Genomic DNA, 19,570 nt, shown 5'->3' on the forward strand with positions numbered 1-19,570 from the left:
TGTGAATCCAGTCCGTCCTTGTCTTTCATGACCTCACACTTTTGAAGGTCAGTTATTTTGGAGAATGTCCCTCACATTGAATTTGCCCGACGTTTTCTCAATATTTGATTGAGGTTATGCATTATTGGGAAGAATGCCACAGAGATGATATGTACTTCTCAGTGCATGGTATCAGGAGGTAGCTGATGTTAATATATCTTCTTACTGGTGATATTAATCTTGGTCTCTTGGTTAAAGTGTTGTCTGTTGTGTTTCTCCACTATAGAGTTATTATTTTTCCTTTGCAATTAAAAACATACCTTGGAAAGGAGGGGTTACTTGGCAGATTTCCTGTTTCTCCTTAAAACTTTTACACACAAATTTTAGTTCTTGCCTACAATAATTATTATTGTGTATGGTGATTTTCTATTTCCCTCATTCCTTCTACATTTATTAATTAAAATTCTTCTGTATGGAAGAGCTGACCCAAGTCTTCCCTTTAGTTTTTATTTAATTAATTATTTGTATCAGGATGGACTCATGGATATTTATTTCATTCTATGGGTTATAATCCAATACTATTGTTATTTTGTGACACCAATTTTTCCTTAATGTCTTGCCTTATGGAAGCCACTGACCCTCTCTAGGCCTTAGCTTCCCCTTTCCTTAAAGGCTTTTTGGCAAGACAAGGCTATAACGAGTAACATTCATGGCACATGATAGATGCTCAACTAACTAGTAGCTAGAATTACTTCTGCAGGTTGGCTATTTATCATTTAGAATTGAATTTTGCACAAAATAATCTGTTTGCAATGGTGACTAGAGGACTAATAGAGTCCAGAGTTTATTTGGTCCACAGGGACTTTGATCTATAACCCTAAACTCAAACACTCACTCTACCACTTACTAACTGTGAAACCTGGGACAAGTAACAACTTCTTTGAGCTTCTTTCCCTCTTATACAAATGTGATATCTTCGTAGGCTATAAAAAGTTATGGCTATGAATGTCTTTGCATCATGGTCCCCAGACCAAAGCTGGCTTGGCTGCATCAAAATTAGATTAGGAATAGGCTAAGTGCATGTTGCTGGCCCTAACCCCATGGATTCTGATTTAGGAGATATGGAATAGGGTCCACACTGTGCATTTTTAGCAAACACCTAAGGTGATTTTCTTGCAAGGCCAGGTCTGGGAACCAGTGTTACTCAGTAAACACCATGAATGCCCTTCCCTGACGTCATGTCAGCCCTACATCCCCACCACTGTCCTGCCACCTTTGTCTCACTCAGGTAAATGCCTGGACCATCCAAAGGTTGCTGCAAGTACTATAGGAAACCAAAATTCTTCTGAGCTGTAATACTTCATTACATCCCTTCACATAAACGTGGGTCCCTAGGACTCCAAGAGCAAAATAAGATTCTCTATGTATCAGACACAAATCTAATCTATTCCTTAAATATCCTCTTCTTTACAGAAATACACTCTGTGACCTCTCCTCATGGTATTGGGTCAGTCAATACTAAACTAAGAGCCAGGTGAGGTGTAGGGATGGAAAGAGGAGACAGGAAGAAGATCACGGACATTGAGGAGGAGGAGAGCAAATTAAAGAAGGCAGAGGAGTCCTATCCCCACTTCCAGGTCACCTCCAGGTGACCCCTTTACACATTGTCCTGCTAGTAAGAAGCAGAGACCCAAGTGTGTACTGAGCCTCCAAGCCCACGGCTGGGACCTCCAAGCCCATGCCTGAGACCCACCCCAGGAGCTGGGGGTGGAGATCCCCAGGGGCCATTTGGATATGAAGGAGACACATCACGTGGTTCTGGCCTATGCTACACTGAACACACCTAGGCTGCTACACCAGCTCAAAAGGTGAGACTCTCCTGCTCACTCTTCCCCACCAACAGATACTAAAAAGGGTAGGTGTCTCCAGGAGCAAGAATAAAACAGGGGCTTTCAAGTTTAGTTGTGCCCAAGGATCTGCTTCTGAAGTGACTTAAACCCTTCATCTGTCAAAACTTTGTTCAAAAACATTGAGGTGAAAATCACATAACAAAATTAACCACTTTAAAATGTACATTTCAGTGGCAACCACCATCAATATGAAATTTCAAACATGCTTATCCCTCGAAAAGGAAACCCTATACCCATTAAGCAGTCATTTCTCAATTACTCTGTCTCCCAATAACTTTTTTTTTTTTTTTTTTGAGACAGGATCTTGCTCTGTAACCCAGGCTGGAGTATAATGGCTCCATCACGGATCACTGCAGACTTGACCTCCCAGGCTGAAGCTATTCTGCCCCACCTCAGCCTCCCAAGTAGCTATGACGACAGGCACATGCCACCATGCCCAGCTAATTTTTGTATTTTTTGTAGAGGTGGAGTTTTGCCATGTTGCCCAGGCTGTTCTTGAACTCCTGGGTTCAAGTGATCCAGTGATCCATTCATCTAGGCCTCCCAAAGTGCTGGGATTACAGATGTGAGCCACTGATCCCAGCCTCAATAGCTTTTTATAGTGAGTGGGGTTGGGGCGGGGGGGTGATTTTCTCCATAGTGAAATCTTATGTAGCCATTGTTTGAGAGACTTTGGGAAACCCTGGGTTCAAAGGGCAAAGGGACATTCTCTCCTCTAAGCAGATGGGAGCAGCCTTTTTGAAAGGCCTAGGGTAACTTTTCCCTTCTACTGCTTCACCCAGTCCAGTAAGTACAGTGCCAGCCTCTTCTGCTCACACAGGGTTTCATGTGCCCAATAATATGTGAGAACAAGGGCATCGGTAGGGCTTTGAGAGGAACCCCCACAGGGGACCACAGGCTGGGTCACTCCCTGAAAATGGCTCCAGAAAGAAATCAGCTCTTACCCTTTGCTTCTCTGGGTCCACATAGCGAATGCCAAAGTAGTCCTTCTCCAGCAGGCTGTAGTAGTTGCAGATGTGGTCAATGAGAAACTGCCCTTTGGTTTCCCTCTGCAAAGGAAGCACATTTAGGTCTCAGCCAGAGCTCACCTTGCACATCCATGCCCACAGGGAGCCTTGTTCACCACCGTGGGTCCATGTTCAGAAAAATAAATGTGCTCACTCCAGTCCCTGAAGAAGGGGCTTCCAAACTCTTTTAACCACAAATCCTCAATGAGAAATACATTTTACATTGTGAGCCACTACACACACACACACACACATGCACACACACACACACACACACACGGAACCAAAAGGACCCCAAAAAGAGAAGCCAAAATAATCCATATGCCATTTAATTTGTCTAATGCTATTTATGACTCAGAGTACTAATTTTACAACTCAGTAACTTGTGGAGGTCCACAGTTTGGAAACTCTCATGTAACACATACAATGGCCTAACTGCTTGTTCTAATTCCTCGGTACATATTCGTTCACTCAGTTCTCACAATGATCCTACCAGGAAGGTTCTCATTTTATATTGGAGGAAACTGAGCCACAAAGGGGTTCAGTGACTTGCCCAAAGTCACACAGCTTGAATGGAGCAGGACAGTATTTGAGCCAGGCTAACCGGCTACAGTATGTGGGCTCCTTCCGAGCCACTTTGACTCCCTGGAGCATTCGTGAGTCCACTATTGCTCTGCCAGGAGGTAGGGTCTGGTGAGTGTGGCAATGCTGTGAGTGGTAACTAAATTCCCTGGCTCTCAGCGGGAATGGTGGGGAACCCGCTTCCTTGGGCCTCAAAGCTACTGCGTCCCTTTCATAAGCCAACACAGAAAGGCAGTGTGGAAGATTCAGGGGAGCCCAGGACTAAGATCCAAAGACAGGTAGGTCTGTGTGACCTTGGGTAAACCCCCGCTGTTTCTACTTTGGTAACATAAGACAGTTGGACTGGATGATTTCTAAGTTGGTTAGGTTATTTTTCCTTCTGAAATTCTATGAGTGACAGATGTATCAGCCAAATCTGATGAACATAAATACCACTACAACAAAAACCTCTTCACAGCAAAGACTCTTCTAAGCCCTCATCAGGCTATCTGATAAGATTAATTTCTGCTTCAATCAAAGTCGCTGACAGACCCATGAAATGTTTTAGAGATGTGACCTATTAAAATACATGAAGAAATTAGAGGCATTAAGTGAGCCACTTTTTCAATCCACTAAAAATAATTTTGAAAGATCAGTTTGGTCTATGTTACATAATGATCTCTTCATTAAAGACCACTACCATCAACTCAGGAAGTTGGATGGGAAAGTCACACCTTCCAGGAAGATCTCCATTGACCACTCAAGACTCTTGAGATAATAAAATGCTGCTGTAGACAGTGCAGTGATTAGACAATGCAAGTGTGGCTGAAACAGGGGTCAATGCCTTCCAAAAAGCCTGGGATGCGCTGCACTGAGTGAAGGACTGGCGCTTATAAGCACATAGTGTGATATGAAACCTCCATTTTGCTGAAATCACTTTCGAGTTTGATTTTGAATGAGCTTCAAGTTTTTAACTTCCTTCCTAAGAAACCATCTGATACAGCTCAAAAGAGACAAAACATAAAAATGGAATTTGTTTTTAAATGTCTGTGATTGCTTTTAATCCAGGAGGCTCAAATGGCAAAGCTATACCTAACAACTGAATTCAATGCCCAGAAAATAATCACTGGCTTTAGTTCCTTTTACACACATACTCTGTAATCCATTCATCTTTAAAAGGTTGCAGCATTATTCCCTCACCAAATATAACATAGGAGCTCATCATTTTATGATTGAATGGCAAAGCCCTCTTCATTAGGATTTACTATAGGGAAGTAATCCCTACCATATTCCAGATATGTGGGTCAAGGCAGTGCATTGTAATAATATGGGATTGAGCAGGCCTTGATTGTTCATGACAGATACTGCTGTCATTTTGCCCTAAAGAAGATGTACTCAACAGCATAACAAAGATTTTTTTTAAATGATTAAACACAGCAACCAATATACACCCTCTAGCAAGATCTCCATTGACTACTCAAGACCCTTGAGAGAAGAAAATGCTGCTGTAGACTACACAGTGATTAGAGTATGCAAGCATGGCTAAAACAGGGGTCAATGCCTTCCAAAAAGCAGGTCAGGCCAATTCCCATGGTTCCAGACCACCCGGTGGATTCTAGGTCTTTGCTACTGAAGGTATAGCCTACAAACTAACACTCTAAGAGAGCAGCAGCCTTAGTCTCACCTGGGAGGAAGCCTGTTGGAGACAGAATCTCAGGCACTACTTCAGCCCTGCTGCACCTGGTCTGCATTTTAGCAAGATCCCCAGGTCATTCGCATGCACATTGAAGTTTGAGAAGCATTGGTCCAGGAGGATTTCCACAACATAGGAAAAACACAAAATTTTACGTGTCTCTAGAGACCATCACAAAGCAAAGAAAAAAAAAAAAAGCCCCTTTTCCCTTGAGAATTGTCTCTTCCTTAACTAAGAAAAATCGGTCCTTTCCTGCCTTGGGTACACAAGCTGCCTCTGCCATTGTCAGGGGATGTCGATAGCCCTTTGCAGTTCTGCCCCTTCCTCTGCACGTTGCCCAGACAGCCTCACCACCCTAAGACCTTCCATGTCTCACTGCTTGGTGCCAAGGAAGCCAGCTTATAGACCCACATCCTCCTGCCTGGAAATCCGGACAAAGTTTGTAAGCCATTTAAGTTCCTACTGTTGTCATTTTTGTGCCCTAAGCTCAGTTCTTGCATTAAACAAAAGCTTGAATACGCCCAGTACCAAAGGTTGGAGGAGTTCGTTCAGGAGTCAGGTGCATGAGTCCAGCTACTGCCCATGTACACCTCACTTCAGAAGACAGGCTGGGGAGTAAACAGTGGTTATGACCCAAACCTTGCACACGCTTCCTCCTGAGCCTCCGAAGATAGAGTTTCCTTCCTTGTGGCCTAAAACCAGTGCCTGGCATGCTGGATGTTACCAGATGAATAAGAAGTCTGCTTTTTTCTCATAGAAAACATGAGGTCTGGTAACAAAAGGAAGCACTTTCCACAAGCCCTTTGGATGGCACAGCACTAAGAGAGAGCCCCGGGCGAGACAATAGCGTTCTGGTATTGGCAATTCCGCCAGTGTAGTGGAATTGGCCAACTTTCATGCATCTCTCTCAAGGTCTGTGTGCAGCAGTGGTTATCAAAGGTTTCAAGTAAAAGGATTTCATTTTAATGTCAGACTTATGTTGATTCTCCCACAGGATAGCAGCTACACTTGCAGTACTGATTGAGTAGAGAAAAAAATCAAGCAGCTAATTTAAATTCTTCAGAGCTCTTACCTAAATTATGTTTTATTAGTCATAACAGCATTTAATACATGTGAAAAGTAGTAAGATACAAATGCGTGAGCAGGGCCTAATACGAGGGTCAGTAGGATTTGATAATCTGTGCTTAAAACCCTTATGTGCATAAGTATAGACTTTTGATGCTGTCTCTAAATGAGGTTGTATGATCTCAGAAATGCACTGACAGGGTTGAAAGAATTTGTTCAACTACACAACTTAACTTGTGTCTCTTTACTGGTCCTTATTATCTATAGTACACTGTAAATTGATTCTTTTTATAAATACCGTACCAAAATAATGTGAAGACAATTGCAATATTTTTAATGTGTTCCAATCTATAAGCCAATGCTAGCCAAGATGTGACCCATGGACCTGCCAGAACATGAACAGTACCTGACTGGTCCTCCATGACAGCAGTCATCATCCTTTTTGGAACCAGGGACCAGTTTCATGGAAGACAATTTTTCCAAAGACAGGGTGGCGGGATGGTTTCAGGATGATTCAGGCACATAACATTTATTGTATACTTTATTTCTATTATCATTACATTGTAATATATAAGGAAATAATTATACAATTCACCACAATGTAGACTCAGTGGGAGCCCTGAGTTTGTTTTCCTGCAACTGGGGGTGATGGGAGACAGTGACAGATCCTCAGGCATTAGATTCTCATAAGGAGAGTGCAACCTAGATCCCTCAAGAGGGATTTGCACAGTTCACAAGAGGTTTGCACTCCCATGAGAATCTAATGCTGCCGCTGATCTGACAGGAGGTGGAGCTCAGGTGGTACTGCGAGTGATGGGGAGCAGCTGTAAATACAGATGAAGCTTCTTGCTTGCCTGCAGCTCACCTACTGCTGTGCAGCTCAGTTCCGTGGCCCAGGGGTTGGGATCCACTACTCTAAAAAACAAGTGCAGAAAATAAGAGCAATTTAATTCGTGTGTGTGTGTGTGTGTGTGTGTGTGTGTGTGTGTGTGTGTGTGTGTGTTTTATAACAAATATTGGTCCAAAGCAGACTGGAAGAATAAAAATCTAGTACTGGTGTCTCCCACAGAGAGTTTGAGACTCTCTGATCTAAACTGTGCCACCAGGCTTGGGGATTCTGCTTGGGATATCTTCAGTCCACAAGCCCCAAAGCGTAAAGGGGGTTGTATCCTCTCTTTCACCTTCTCTGCCCATTTTTCAGACAATTATTAGTGTGCGTGTGGATACTGAACCCCCTGCAATAATCCCATCTTCGCTCAGGGTGGAAAGTGCTAGTCTCCTGGGTATGGCAGAATACTTGACATAATTCTGGGCATCTCAAAAGGCAAATTCTCTCACTGGGCTAAAGACTCATTGATGTGGCAAACTAGGATCCATTTCAAAAGAATTTGTGTAAAACAATCACATGTCTGATTAGGGATGGCTGGGTAAGAGTGGGTTAACCCTTTTGTGAGAGTGAGAAAAGTTACTTAGTTACTCTGAATCTCTACCTCCTGGTCTGTAAACTCTAAATAATGCAGTCTCTAACGGGTAACCTGAGTATTAGAGACAATGTTTGTAAAGATCTTGTTGGACATATAGTAGCTTCTCAATAAATGACAGCTATATACTGTCGTTGTTTGTGACGATTTTTTTTTCTTCCGATGCCCATAGTACCTTCTCTTCAAAGGCTGCTGAGTGGACCGGAGTCAGTAGTAAGTCCCACCAAACACAGATGTCAGGAGAGCGTCTCATTCTCTCACAGAATGGGTTGGATTTACCCCCTCACACCTTATGGAACCTAATTTTTACAATCACAAACTAGCCTACTTGTCAGAAAAGTCCACCTCTCCTCCCCACCCCAAAGTATGTACTAGGAAAACAGAAGATGCCACTGTGTTCTAAACTTGTTTTCACCACTTATCAGCTAAGTGGCCTTAAATCTCTCTGAGACTGTTTCTCCTTCTATAGTGGGAGAATAATGATGGTAACTTCCAGATGTATCCCCCATGAGATATTTTAAGGCCCATTCATGTATCTGTTAAACACCTATTATGCACCAGGCATTGAGATAGGAATTATAAATAAACAATAAGTGAAACCCAGAAATTTATAATCTCACAGATCTTAAAATCCTGCCCTTTGTAAAATGTGATTGAATTTTGTAAACTGCAAAGTATTATACCAATGTTAGATGTCATTATTAATAATATTAAGAATAATCTTAATCTTAAATCTTTGTCTCAATTTTACAGATCCTTTTAGATATAAGGAAGTTAAGTGGAATGGTATTTGCCTCCCAGAACTGTCCTCTGTAGATTAAAAAAAAGTGAACAAAAGACAAAGAACTCAGTTCTTTTTTTTATTAAGTTTCATTTTATGTTCATGGGTACACGTGCAGGTTCGTTATACAGGTAAACTTGTGTCATGGGGGTTTGTTGTACAGATTATCTCATCACCCAGGTATTAAGCCTAGTACCCATTAGTAATTTTTTTCTGATCCTCTCCTTCCTCCCACTCTCCACCCCCAACAAGTTTCCACGTCTGTTGTTCCCCTCTTTGTGTCCGTGTGTTCTCATCATTTAGCTCCGACTTATAAGTGAGAACAGGTGGTATTTGGTTTTCTGTTCCTGCGTTAGTTTGCTAAGGATAACTTTCCTTGATTATCTGCAGCCAACTGCTGATGATGCATTTACTTCAACTCCCAAGTTCAGCAGCAAAATTAAAACGATAATAAATTTGTGCTTAAAGAAAAAGAGCAAAGAAATCAATTGCCCAAGTCAGCAATAGCTTTTCTTCAATAATAAAAAAAAAAGTCTGGCAGATTTCAGTCCCCAATTCCTAAAACTCCAAGTGAGGTTTTGTTCAGCTTTTTAGACATTGGTTAAGTGGTAGAAACAGTACCAACCCCAAAATACTGAATATATTGCTAAACTAGTTTCGAGTTTGAATAACTACCTTCAGGGATGAAGGTATGAACATAGTAATAAGAACTATTATTCATTAACATTTACTGTATATCAAGAACTTTGCTACATATTTTTCATTTGATCTCTTGACAACCCATTGGGGTAGTTAATATTCTCCTCATGTTACAGACGAGGAAAAATGAACTCAGAAATTCTATATTTGTTTACAGGGATGTCAAACCGAATCTGACACCTATGCTGAATCTGTTCTAGGAACTCAGTTGGCCTATGTGCCCCCATTCCCTATGTGGAGATAGAGGAAAACAATATGAGGATTTGGGAGCAATGTCAAGTTCTCCAATTACTAGAATTTGGACACTGGCAGGAAGGAGCACTGGGTTACCCACAACACCAGGCTGGGAAAAGGCAGTTTTATAAAATACAAAGCACATTATAATAGACTTCATTGGTTAACTGCTTAGCAACCATACATCCCTTTAGCTTTCTTAAAGGAACCCAGATTTTCCTCAGGTATGCATATGCATGTACACACATGCATGCACACACATGGTACAGGCATAAGCCTCAAGGAACTATGACCCAACTGCATCTGAAGGGTCTAGCTTGGTTGGTATGAGGGTAACCCCATCTCTCTTGTCTGATTGGTTCAAGAGAGGACACATGACCCAGCTTAGGCCAATGAGACATGACGCATACCTTAACAGGGCTTCTGGGATAATTCTTTTTTTTTTTTTTTTTTTTTTTTTTTGAGACGGAGTCTCGTTCTGTCACCCAGGCTGGAGTGCAGTGGCCGGATCTCAGCTCACTGCAAGCTCCGCCTCCCGGGTTCACGCCATTCTCCTGCCTCAGCGTCCTGAGTAGTTGGGACTACAGGCGCCCGCCACCTCGCCCGGCTACTTTTTTGTATTTTTTTTTTTTTTTAGTAGAGACGGGGTTTCACCGTGTTAGCCAGGATGGTCTCGATCTCCTGACCTCGTGATCCGCCCGTCTCGGCCTCCCAAAGTGCTGGGATTACAGGCTTGAGCCACCGCACCCGGCCAGATAATTCTTATTTACTCTTCTGAAAGAGCTTCAAGAAGAGACTTGCCCTTCCCTCTGGACCACACACAGAGGGGCAGTGGGATTGAGGATGAAACCCAAATATTGACAGAGAAATGGAGCCTGTGTCTGCAGACTGTAAATCTGTTAATGTGAATTTCCTTGGGGATGCCCGTGAAATTCCTTGTTATTTCAGCAAGTACAGATTGGCTTTTCTGTTTGTTGCACCCAACAGTTTCACTCGGGAGAGAAGGTAAATCAATGTCTCAGGCCAAGAAGAGCTAAGAGAGAACAATAGTGCTGGTGTGAAACACAGTTGCAGAGATGGCTGACTGATGAGCCCGGGGGCAGAGTCCATTGACTCTGCTCTATGTTCTGCTGTGTTCTATTCAGTCAGCATAGTGTTAACTGAGCTGATCACGGCTGACTGATGAGCCCAGGAGCAGAGTCCATTGACCGCTGTGACACTATCTATAGTGTTTTGGTGTTTTAGAATGGGGAGACTGTACATAAAATCTGGATGCTGACTGCCATTGAAAAGCTGGAGGGTTCAGAAGCTGGACCCTAAAGGTGTGGTTGGCTTCTCCTTTCCCTGGAAAATAAACTCTGCAGTCCACCACATTTTCGCCTTCCCTGTTGTCTTCTTCTTCCATTTCCCTCAATTCTTTGATCGCTGTAGGTACTTGAGTTTACAATCCCTAATCTGAGGCAATAACGGAGGTCTCAAAAAGTGATACTTGAAAGAACTTTCCTTGGAAGTACATCCTCAGAGCCAGGAAACATCCTCAGTGGATACAGCTTTGGGCTGCCCTCTAAAGTTGCCCAACAACTGGGGTCCTGGGACGCAATGGAGGAAGAAATACCTAACACAGAACAGAGACATGGGAGAGGCTCACTGGAATGAAGGAAGCAGGCAAGGGCTGGAGGAGTTGGAAGCACAGCCCCAGGATGGTGGGAACAGTTTGCTCTGGGGTTGGCACTGTTCCTCCAGGACCCCTCTATGACAAACAGAAGTGGGAGCTGTGAGGCCTCATTTCCTAGTTATGAGGGTGGTGAGGTTCTTGTTCAAAGGGCTCTGTTGCTTGGCGCCTTATGCCTGCAGAAGTTGCTTTTGAGAAGGGACAGCCTTCGTAAATGTACATCTGGGAAAGAACAGAATTGTTTCTGGTGATTCCTCTACCTGGAAGGAAAAATACAATCATCTGAATGCCAAGAAACTCCATGAGGAGCTTCTAACCAATTACAAGAACAGTAATGAGAAACTGGTGAACTAAATAGTCTGCTTTTATTGTCAAGGACAAGCATTTATTAATATAAGAAAGATTGTAGCTTGATTGAACAACATAAAATGTTCTGTTAATATTCTGCTATAAAATAATACTCAAGCCTATTTGTGTAAATTCACACATTTTGTTATGTTAGGGACCACAGCTTTAACAAAAAACTGCATCTCTTTAATAAGAAAACCTTTATTAAACAGCAAGTAATATATTGCTTTGTTAACAGTAACTGGTACTGTTGCAAACTGTAACTGGTATTCTTCCTATTGCAAACAGTAACTAGTATTAGATATTGAGCTGTGACATCGATTTCAAAAATTACATCATCCCAAGAATATGAGAGTAATATTAAAGCTATTTAAATGGGAGATGAATGTAAAGAAAAACAAAAATAGAGGAACCACTCGTGGTTGAATCTGTGGTTCCCACACAGAAATTAAAAGTTTCTTTGATTTGCATTGTCCAAATATTTTCAAATGGATGGAAGATAAATCCAAGATTTGGGAAAAATGAAATGTGTAATTCTGAACACACATCTGTTTTAGAGTAATAATCAGTAGCTACAGCTAAGATAATTGAAAATATAGGCAAATTTTATTAAAGGCATTTTTGTGCCCAGTAAGTATTCAGAAGTTCGTGGAGGATTATGACTATAGTAGTGACTTAAAAAACAGAAAATAACAACAAAAACAATACCAGGGCCAGCTACCCATGAGGGGAAAAAAAAAATCAATAGTTGCCTGAAAGTGAGAACTGGATGCAAAAATAAAGGCAAAGACTGAGCAGCCAACTTACCCAGCCAGGCCCAGTGGTAGAGAATGAAAACCCAACTGCTTATCCAATGCCCATGGTAGCCCCTACATGCTATGAGAAGACAGAAATACAGTCACCATCACAGCAAGAGGCTTAATAGTATCAAAGCTAGAGAAGGCAAAAGAGTCCTAAGGAAGAAAGACAAAGAAATAGTGCATTCAGGAGAAGATGAAGCAGCCAGAATAGATTGGTCCCTCTATCACCTGAATCCTCAACAGTGTCTTCTGAAGAAGTGTCATAGTTGAATTATCAGTCAAGGTACCTCGGAGTTAGTAATGTTTGCCTCTTTTTGCTTTTCTTCTGGGCGTTTTCTGCCTCCATTACCCCTACTGTGTTCTGTGGCTTTCATTCTAAAAGATGCCTGGTGTATCTGTTCTTAGTCATTCGGTCATTTCTGTTCTGACTGGCACATAGGTCCATCCCAATGCTTGGGGAATCATATTTGATTTGTCAGCCCTTCTTAGCAGTTTTTGCCACAGCCTAGTGTTCAAAAGGTTCTTCCTTCTCCATCTTTTTCTTCTTCTTGTTGTTTAAGGATTTCGTGCCAGGTCCAGTTCTTGAAAGCACTCACATCAGAATAATCTGGAAGATTTACAATTTGAATCTTTTCTAAGATTTAACAAAGTGAGTGGTTTTTTCTTCATGCTAAGGCTAAGGCTCAAAGAAGCTAATTAACTTACCCAAAGTGAACAGAGCTAAAAACTGGTAGAGTGAATATTTAAACCTGGGTCTGCTATATTTGGTTATTATAACCACATTTTTAAACTGTTAAAAAGAAATAAATAACTTCCTCAACTTGATAAAGAACATCTATTTAAACCCTACAGCTAACATCATATTTAATAGTGAGAAACTAGATGTGTTTCCCTTAAAATAGGGAACAAGGCAAAAATGTCCTCTCTTACCACTTCTTTTCAACACCATACTGGAAGTCCTAGCTAATGCATAACACAAGAAAAGAAAGAAAAAGGAAGGGAAGGGAAGGGAAAGGGAGGAAGGGAGGAAGGGAAGGGAAGGGAAGGGAAGGGAAGGGAGGGAAGGGAAGACAGGAGAGAAGAAAAGAGAAAAGAAAAAGGTATATATATTGGGAAGGAGGAATAAAAATTTCTTTGTTTGCAGATGACATCAGATGTTCTCATTGTCTATGTAAAAAATATCAAAGAATCTACCAAAAAAAAAAAAAAACCCCCACTCCTGGAATTAATAAACTAATAAGTGCAATGTTGCAGGACATAAAGCTAACATGCAAAAGTAAATTGTTTTCCTATAGACCAGCAATGAACAATTGAAAGTTGAAATTAAAACAAAAGACCATTTATATTAGCACCCCAAAAATGAAATACTTGGGGATAACTCTAACAAAATATGTCCAAAATCTATATCAGGAAAACTACCAAAATTTGGATGAAAGAAATAAAAGATCTAAATAAATGGATATTCTAGTACCCATGAACAGAATAGAAAAACTCAATATTGTGAACATGTCAGTTCTTTTCAACTTATTCTGTAGATTCAATGCAAGCTCAATCAAAATCCCAGTGGGATACTGACAGTCAGATTCTAATGTTTTGTGAAAAGGCAAAAGATTTAGAGTGGCCAACACAGTATTGATGACAAACAATATCAGAGGACTGATGACACCCAGCTTCAAGACTTACTATAAAGTTACAGTGATGAAGACAATGTGGTATTAGCAAAAGAACAGGCAAATAGAACAATGGAACACAATAGGGAACTCAGAAATAGACTCACACAGATATAGTCAACTGATTTCTGACAGAAAGTCCCCAAAGGGTAAAATACATATTTTTAATTTATCCTGACCACAGTAGCTGAGACAAGATTTTAAGCAAAGTGCTTTCAGAAATGAGCTATCTTTATTAATCAATGCTTCCCAAACATAAATACATCTTCATTTAATATCTGCTTCTTTTTCTTAGTCTAGTCTATGATCTGGAATATTTGCTTCTCTAACAAGCCTTGTGAAACAGAAAGGCCAAACTCTCTGGGATTCACCATCTCCCTGAGCCACACCAGGAGATACTAGCATCACCTCCTCTTCTTCTCAGATTCCTAATTAGCAAGCATTCCCTTAGAACTTCCTTAGTGTCTGGTGCTATGTACTATATTTAGATTTCCTCAACTATTCATTGGATTTCATCCACATAAGCCCCAGGAGCTAACTGCTTTCCCATTTTCAGAAGAGGAAGATAAAACTTAGGGTGGTTTGATAACTTGCCCAAGGTCATATGGCAAGCAAATGGCAAAATGTAGGTTTGAACTCAGGTCTCTCAGAGTCCAAAAAGAAAAGACTAGAATTATTAACCATTAGGGAGCAGCCTAATGTTCATATTGTTAAAAGTAGAATCACAGAATGTTGGAGTTGGAAGGTACTATAGAGATAATCTTATCCAATCTCTTCATTTCAGAAATGGGGAAACTGAGACCCAGAGAATTTTAGATGAAATAATACAAATTAGTGTTGGAATTGAGATTTCAAATCAAGAACTGGAGCCAAGATATATCAGTCAGGATAGGCTAGATTAAGCTGCAGTAACAAAGAATTCCAAAATGTCAGTGAGTTAACACCACAGAGGTTTATTTCTCACTTAGTATGCATAGCCAATGCATATTGGCAGGGGAGAATTCTGCTCCTAATCTCTTTGAGATGTGAAGGGATTAAGGATTCCTCTTAACAGCTGTTTCAACAGTCAACACAGCAGCAGGAAAGGAATGTGGTGAGTCTCACCCTGGCTTCTAAACATTCTGCCTGGAAGTGACATGCATCACTTCAGTTTGCTGGCCAAAATAAGGTACATATCTTGCCTAATTTCAGAGAGCTAAGGAAGCAAAATTCCACCATTTGCCTAAAAGGATGAAATAAAGAATGCTTACAAATAATCCTAACACCAATCACACTAGGGCTCAGTCCAACACTGGGTTTAATTAGCATAACATGCTGGATTGGCCCTCCACAAAACTGTTCTTTAAATATGCACCTAAAATAATGTTGTCACCCATTTTACAATCCTTACAAATATGCCTCAGGCATTTCTATAATAAATCCTAAACTACTATGTGCATTTTAAGGCATTCCGTGAGTTTAGAGTTCATGGTCTAATTGGAATTGCTTGTGGATCATATTTTTTAAATGATTTGTCAGTATAGAGCTCCAAGAAAAATATAGCAACAGTCAATTAGGAGCTGACATTCACATCCAGAGAGCAAAGAGATGGCTTCTGCTTATGGAATTCTTAATGCACCAGGAGCCTAATAAGGAAGATAGAATTCCTCCTGAAACTGCATACAGGATGGCTACCCTGAGCTCAACAGTCAAGGAAAATAAACTAACCAACCTGTCGGTCCAATTAAGCATAGAACCCCTGCATACTCTGCCTGGCAAGAGCCTTGGGCTGAGGGATTCTTCAGTTTCTGAGAATCATCTGACAATACAGCTCTTGGCCTCACTAGGATGATGGGGCCAAGCAGCCTGACCAAGAGTGGATGAATGGTTTATGGAGAAATTTAGAAATGCATTACCATTTACACACTTAGCTAGACTTTGCTGGGGTAGGGGGAAAATGTCCTCACGCTGGGCCAATAAGAAAGGAAAACTAAAAAAGGACAGAGAAATGAAGATAAGGGAAGGAGATTATATACATGCAGCCTTAATAACCATAGGAGTCCACATGGATCAGCCTCAGCAGGGCTCAGACACATTTTTAAAGTGAAACAGGTCAGTAGCAAAAATACTTGAAAAGAAATTCAAATGTTCATTATTAGTTTTCAAGGAACATTAAAGAGAGTCTACGGTCTAAGCCACAGTAACATTCCCCAAAAGCTCTTTAGCCAATTCAAATTTTCTCATAGCCTGGAGATGCTACAGAGACTCTCAATTTTCTTTTCTCTTTTTTTTTTTTTTTTTTTGAGACGGAATTTCGCTCTTGTTGCCTAGGCTGGAGTGCAATGGCGCGATCTCGGCTCACTGCAACCTCCGCCTCCTGGTGTGATTCTCCTGTCTCAGCCTCCCGAGTAGCTGGGATTATGGGCACCCGCCTCCACACCCAGATAATTTTTGTATTTTTAGTAGAGACGGGGTTTCATCGTATTGGTCAGGCTGGTCTCGAACTCCTGACCTCAGGTGATCCACCTGCCTCAGCCTCCCAAAGTGCTCAGATTACAGGCGTGAGGCACCACGCCCAGCAAGACCCTTGATTGTCAAAAACTCCAAATTCCCTCCCGCAGGCCAAACCCACAAGGCACTATCTTTTCTCTCCACATCCCTAACTTCTCTAATGGTAGCTTTTTTGCAAGAAGAAATCATCTTTCCTCTCGAGGAGACAAGAGGAAGGAGAAACAGGAGACAGGCAGAAGGTGGCTTGAATACACATGTGTGCTTGAAACTGCTGGGATAATGTTTTAAAGGAGCTTCTGCAGTGCTTCAAAGCATATCACAGTTATACTTGGTGTAGCTTGCCTAGGAAGCATCCTGAGAAGGTTGAGAAGGCTGGGAGTGTAACAGGCTGAAGGAAGAGAGGAGACCCCATTAGACGATGGAGTTAGCTCCAGAATGTCTTCCACTTCATTGGTATACATGTGGCTCGACACAGCCACACCACAGGAAATTAGTCTAGTGTAGTTCACATAAGTAATATGACAGAGGCCATAACAATAATAGAAATCACAGCTGCAAATTATTGAGCACTAACTACAAATGAGGGCCTGTGCTGAGTGCTGCACAGAGATTATGTCATCTACCCTTCCAGCAACCCTAGCACCAGCCTTATTTGGATGAATGACCTTCTAGAAATGTATGACTTCCACCCACCTTTATTTCTAATTCCTTCAAGCTACATTTCTCCCCTCTCAAACCCTACTCCTTATTTCCAGGCCAGCATGGCCCACAACTCCACCCTGTGAAGGCCCTAATGTCTCATTTCAATAGTGTCATACCCGAAGGTTCCCAGTAGTCCAGCAATTAGCAGGCGTGTGGCCCACACAGCCGCTGGAATTCCTAAAACAACTGCTCTGTGTGTAGCAGGAATTCCTGCGTGTGCATACACACACACACACACACGCAGGCATGCACACAAGAACGATTTGTCACAAATATTTAAAGACTGGAAGATGCAGGCTCGGCTCCCTGGCTATCACACCTACCCCTTTCTTCAAGCGATTAGTCACTAAGGAGGAAAAACATCTTGGTTATATTTACATCTCTTCTGACTACACAGCAACTCAAGCTGAGGGTATTTCATTTTTATGAAACTAAAAATATAGAGGATGATTGATGTGAATTTTAATCGCCATTATCAGCTATTACAAGCCAGCTTTCTTCTTTAAGCCTCCTCTGCCTTTTTTTTTTACTCTTTGAGGCAAGACTGCGGCTTCCTGAAGGAAGGAAAATATCACATCCAATCTACCAGCTCTTTATTTCTAAAGAACATTTTCACCCATTGTTTAGAAATGCATCATGGCAGAGCCTGATGGCACTGCATAAACCCACAAGAATGCACAGAAATGCACGCTAAAAATGGGTGCAAAGTGAGAGCCCCTTTCAGGGATGCACTCGTAAGAAGTTACATCAAGATATTCCAGACAAATATAAAATGAAAAAAAATAGACAGAATAAACCATTTTGTTAAACTCAGACGTTTTATGTTTGTGTGTATATTTATATGTACACACTCATACATACATACACATATAGACAACAAGTAAAGATTCGAAGGCTAAAAAGCGAAATGTTCTTCGGGATATTTGTGAGAGTTAAGAGTTAGGTTATTTTTAGGTTTTTCTTTGTGTCTTTTTATTTGCATTTTCTAGCTTTCCTACAAACAACAAGCATTGGGTTGCTTATCAGTGTAAAGGTAATGTGTTTCTTTTTCACCGCACAGGACACTGGCTTACTCTCTGAAGGGACACACAGCCTATATTCCCAAGGGCTGATGGACTAGAGGTATCCTTAAGACTCACAAACCAGAATTCCAGTTCTCACGTTATCTAGGAAGTACTGCTTCCTTTTCATTTTGGAGAGCAGAGAAGAAAGAGACGATGGGCTGAGTGAAGACAGACCATCTCTGATCTTAAAGTTCCATTTCTGGGACTCATTGTAGAGGCCCCTTCAAAACATTACCCCAGTGGTTTTAAGCACAAGTGCATGGTAGAATGTCCTGCCTCTGCCAACTAACAGCCCTCGGCAATTTATTAACCTTTCTGGGCCTCCCAGTGCCCAGGTGTGCAACAGTAGGCTGCACTGGATAATGGTGAAGCTCCGCCCCAGACCCAAGCTGAGGCGGTTCTGGGTTTCCACAATGCCATGTTAGCAGAGCGCCACCCTGGCTGTGTCCCAGGGCTTACAGTGATCCAGTTACATCTGAACCCAACCAGCTGGGTCCCCTAAACGTTATATCATGGGATGAGGAAGAAGCGGTTCTGGGATACGGAGAGAAGGTATTGAAAGTGTCCATCATCGCCCTCCAAGCCCATGCCTGCAGTGAGGCTGGGACCAGAGCTGGCAGAGGTTTTTAGTTTGACAGTTAGTTGGAGTAGGGCTGAGCTGCATAATTGGTTCTTACTTTCTGTCCTGACGAAAATTCTGCCAATTTTACTCGGTCACAGATTAAAGCAAACAGTAACTTATGTTTCATTTCACATAGGCAATTTCTTTTTTTTTTTCCCAGCAATTCTATCACATTCCATTCTCCCTTCCTACTGCCCCCCAGCATATACACTGAGAATTTGGCTGTGCCACTAATGTAAGGCAGCTGGGGTTAGGAATCAGAAAGCAGATAAACAGCATTGCTAAGGAGCTGCAGGAGTCTTCGGATCTCACAGAGCACAGAAAGTAGTCCTCTGAGTCTTCTACCTCCAGTCACCTAACACCAATCTTCCCTGCTTCCCCCTCCCTCCCTCCACCCACACCTCCTAGTTCCCATCTCTTTCTGTGAAGGGCCTCCCAATCTTTCCTTCCCATCATCATGGCCAAAAGTTAGAAGATGAGAAGGAGAAAAGTCAAAGGCTACTAGAGCCAAGGAATTCCTCACAATGAACTGCAGTGTCTGGAGGACCAGTTGGGTAGCCTTGCTCCAGGTCTCCACTGCAGAACTTACACATATATGCTTTGTGCACACAAAGAAAAACAGAGGCCCAAAGATTCCAGCTAGGGCTCTTAGGATGGAGGAAAGTTCCCACAGGTAACTCACTGGTTAATTTTAAAGAGCTCAGGAAAGGAAGGAAGGGTGGCTTTTTCTCTTGTGAGTCAAGAAAAGGTCCTGATGATAACCCTTCCAGATCAGAATGCAACTTTCAACCC

The 19,570-nt window shown here is 41.8% G+C and overlaps 1 protein-coding gene across 3 annotated transcripts in view; it reads right to left on the bottom strand.

The window, feature by feature from the left end:
- FRMD3 (FERM domain containing 3) overlaps window positions 1–19,570 on the bottom strand; it is a 305,527-nt gene that overhangs the window by 140,201 nt on the left and 145,756 nt on the right. For 2 of the 3 annotated variants that reach the window (XM_010384033.2, XM_010384032.2), the window contains exon 2: window positions 2,834–2,938. In XM_010384033.2, the coding sequence (XP_010382335.1) occupies window positions 2,834–2,938 (105 nt within the window). Of the gene's footprint in view, window positions 1–2,833; window positions 2,942–19,570 lie in introns of those variants that run through there. The other variant, XM_030920311.1, reaches the window with a different exon arrangement.

Source organism: Rhinopithecus roxellana, chromosome 16 (assembly GCF_007565055.1).
Source record: "Rhinopithecus roxellana isolate Shanxi Qingling chromosome 16, ASM756505v1, whole genome shotgun sequence".
NCBI lineage: Eukaryota > Metazoa > Chordata > Mammalia > Primates > Cercopithecidae > Rhinopithecus > Rhinopithecus roxellana.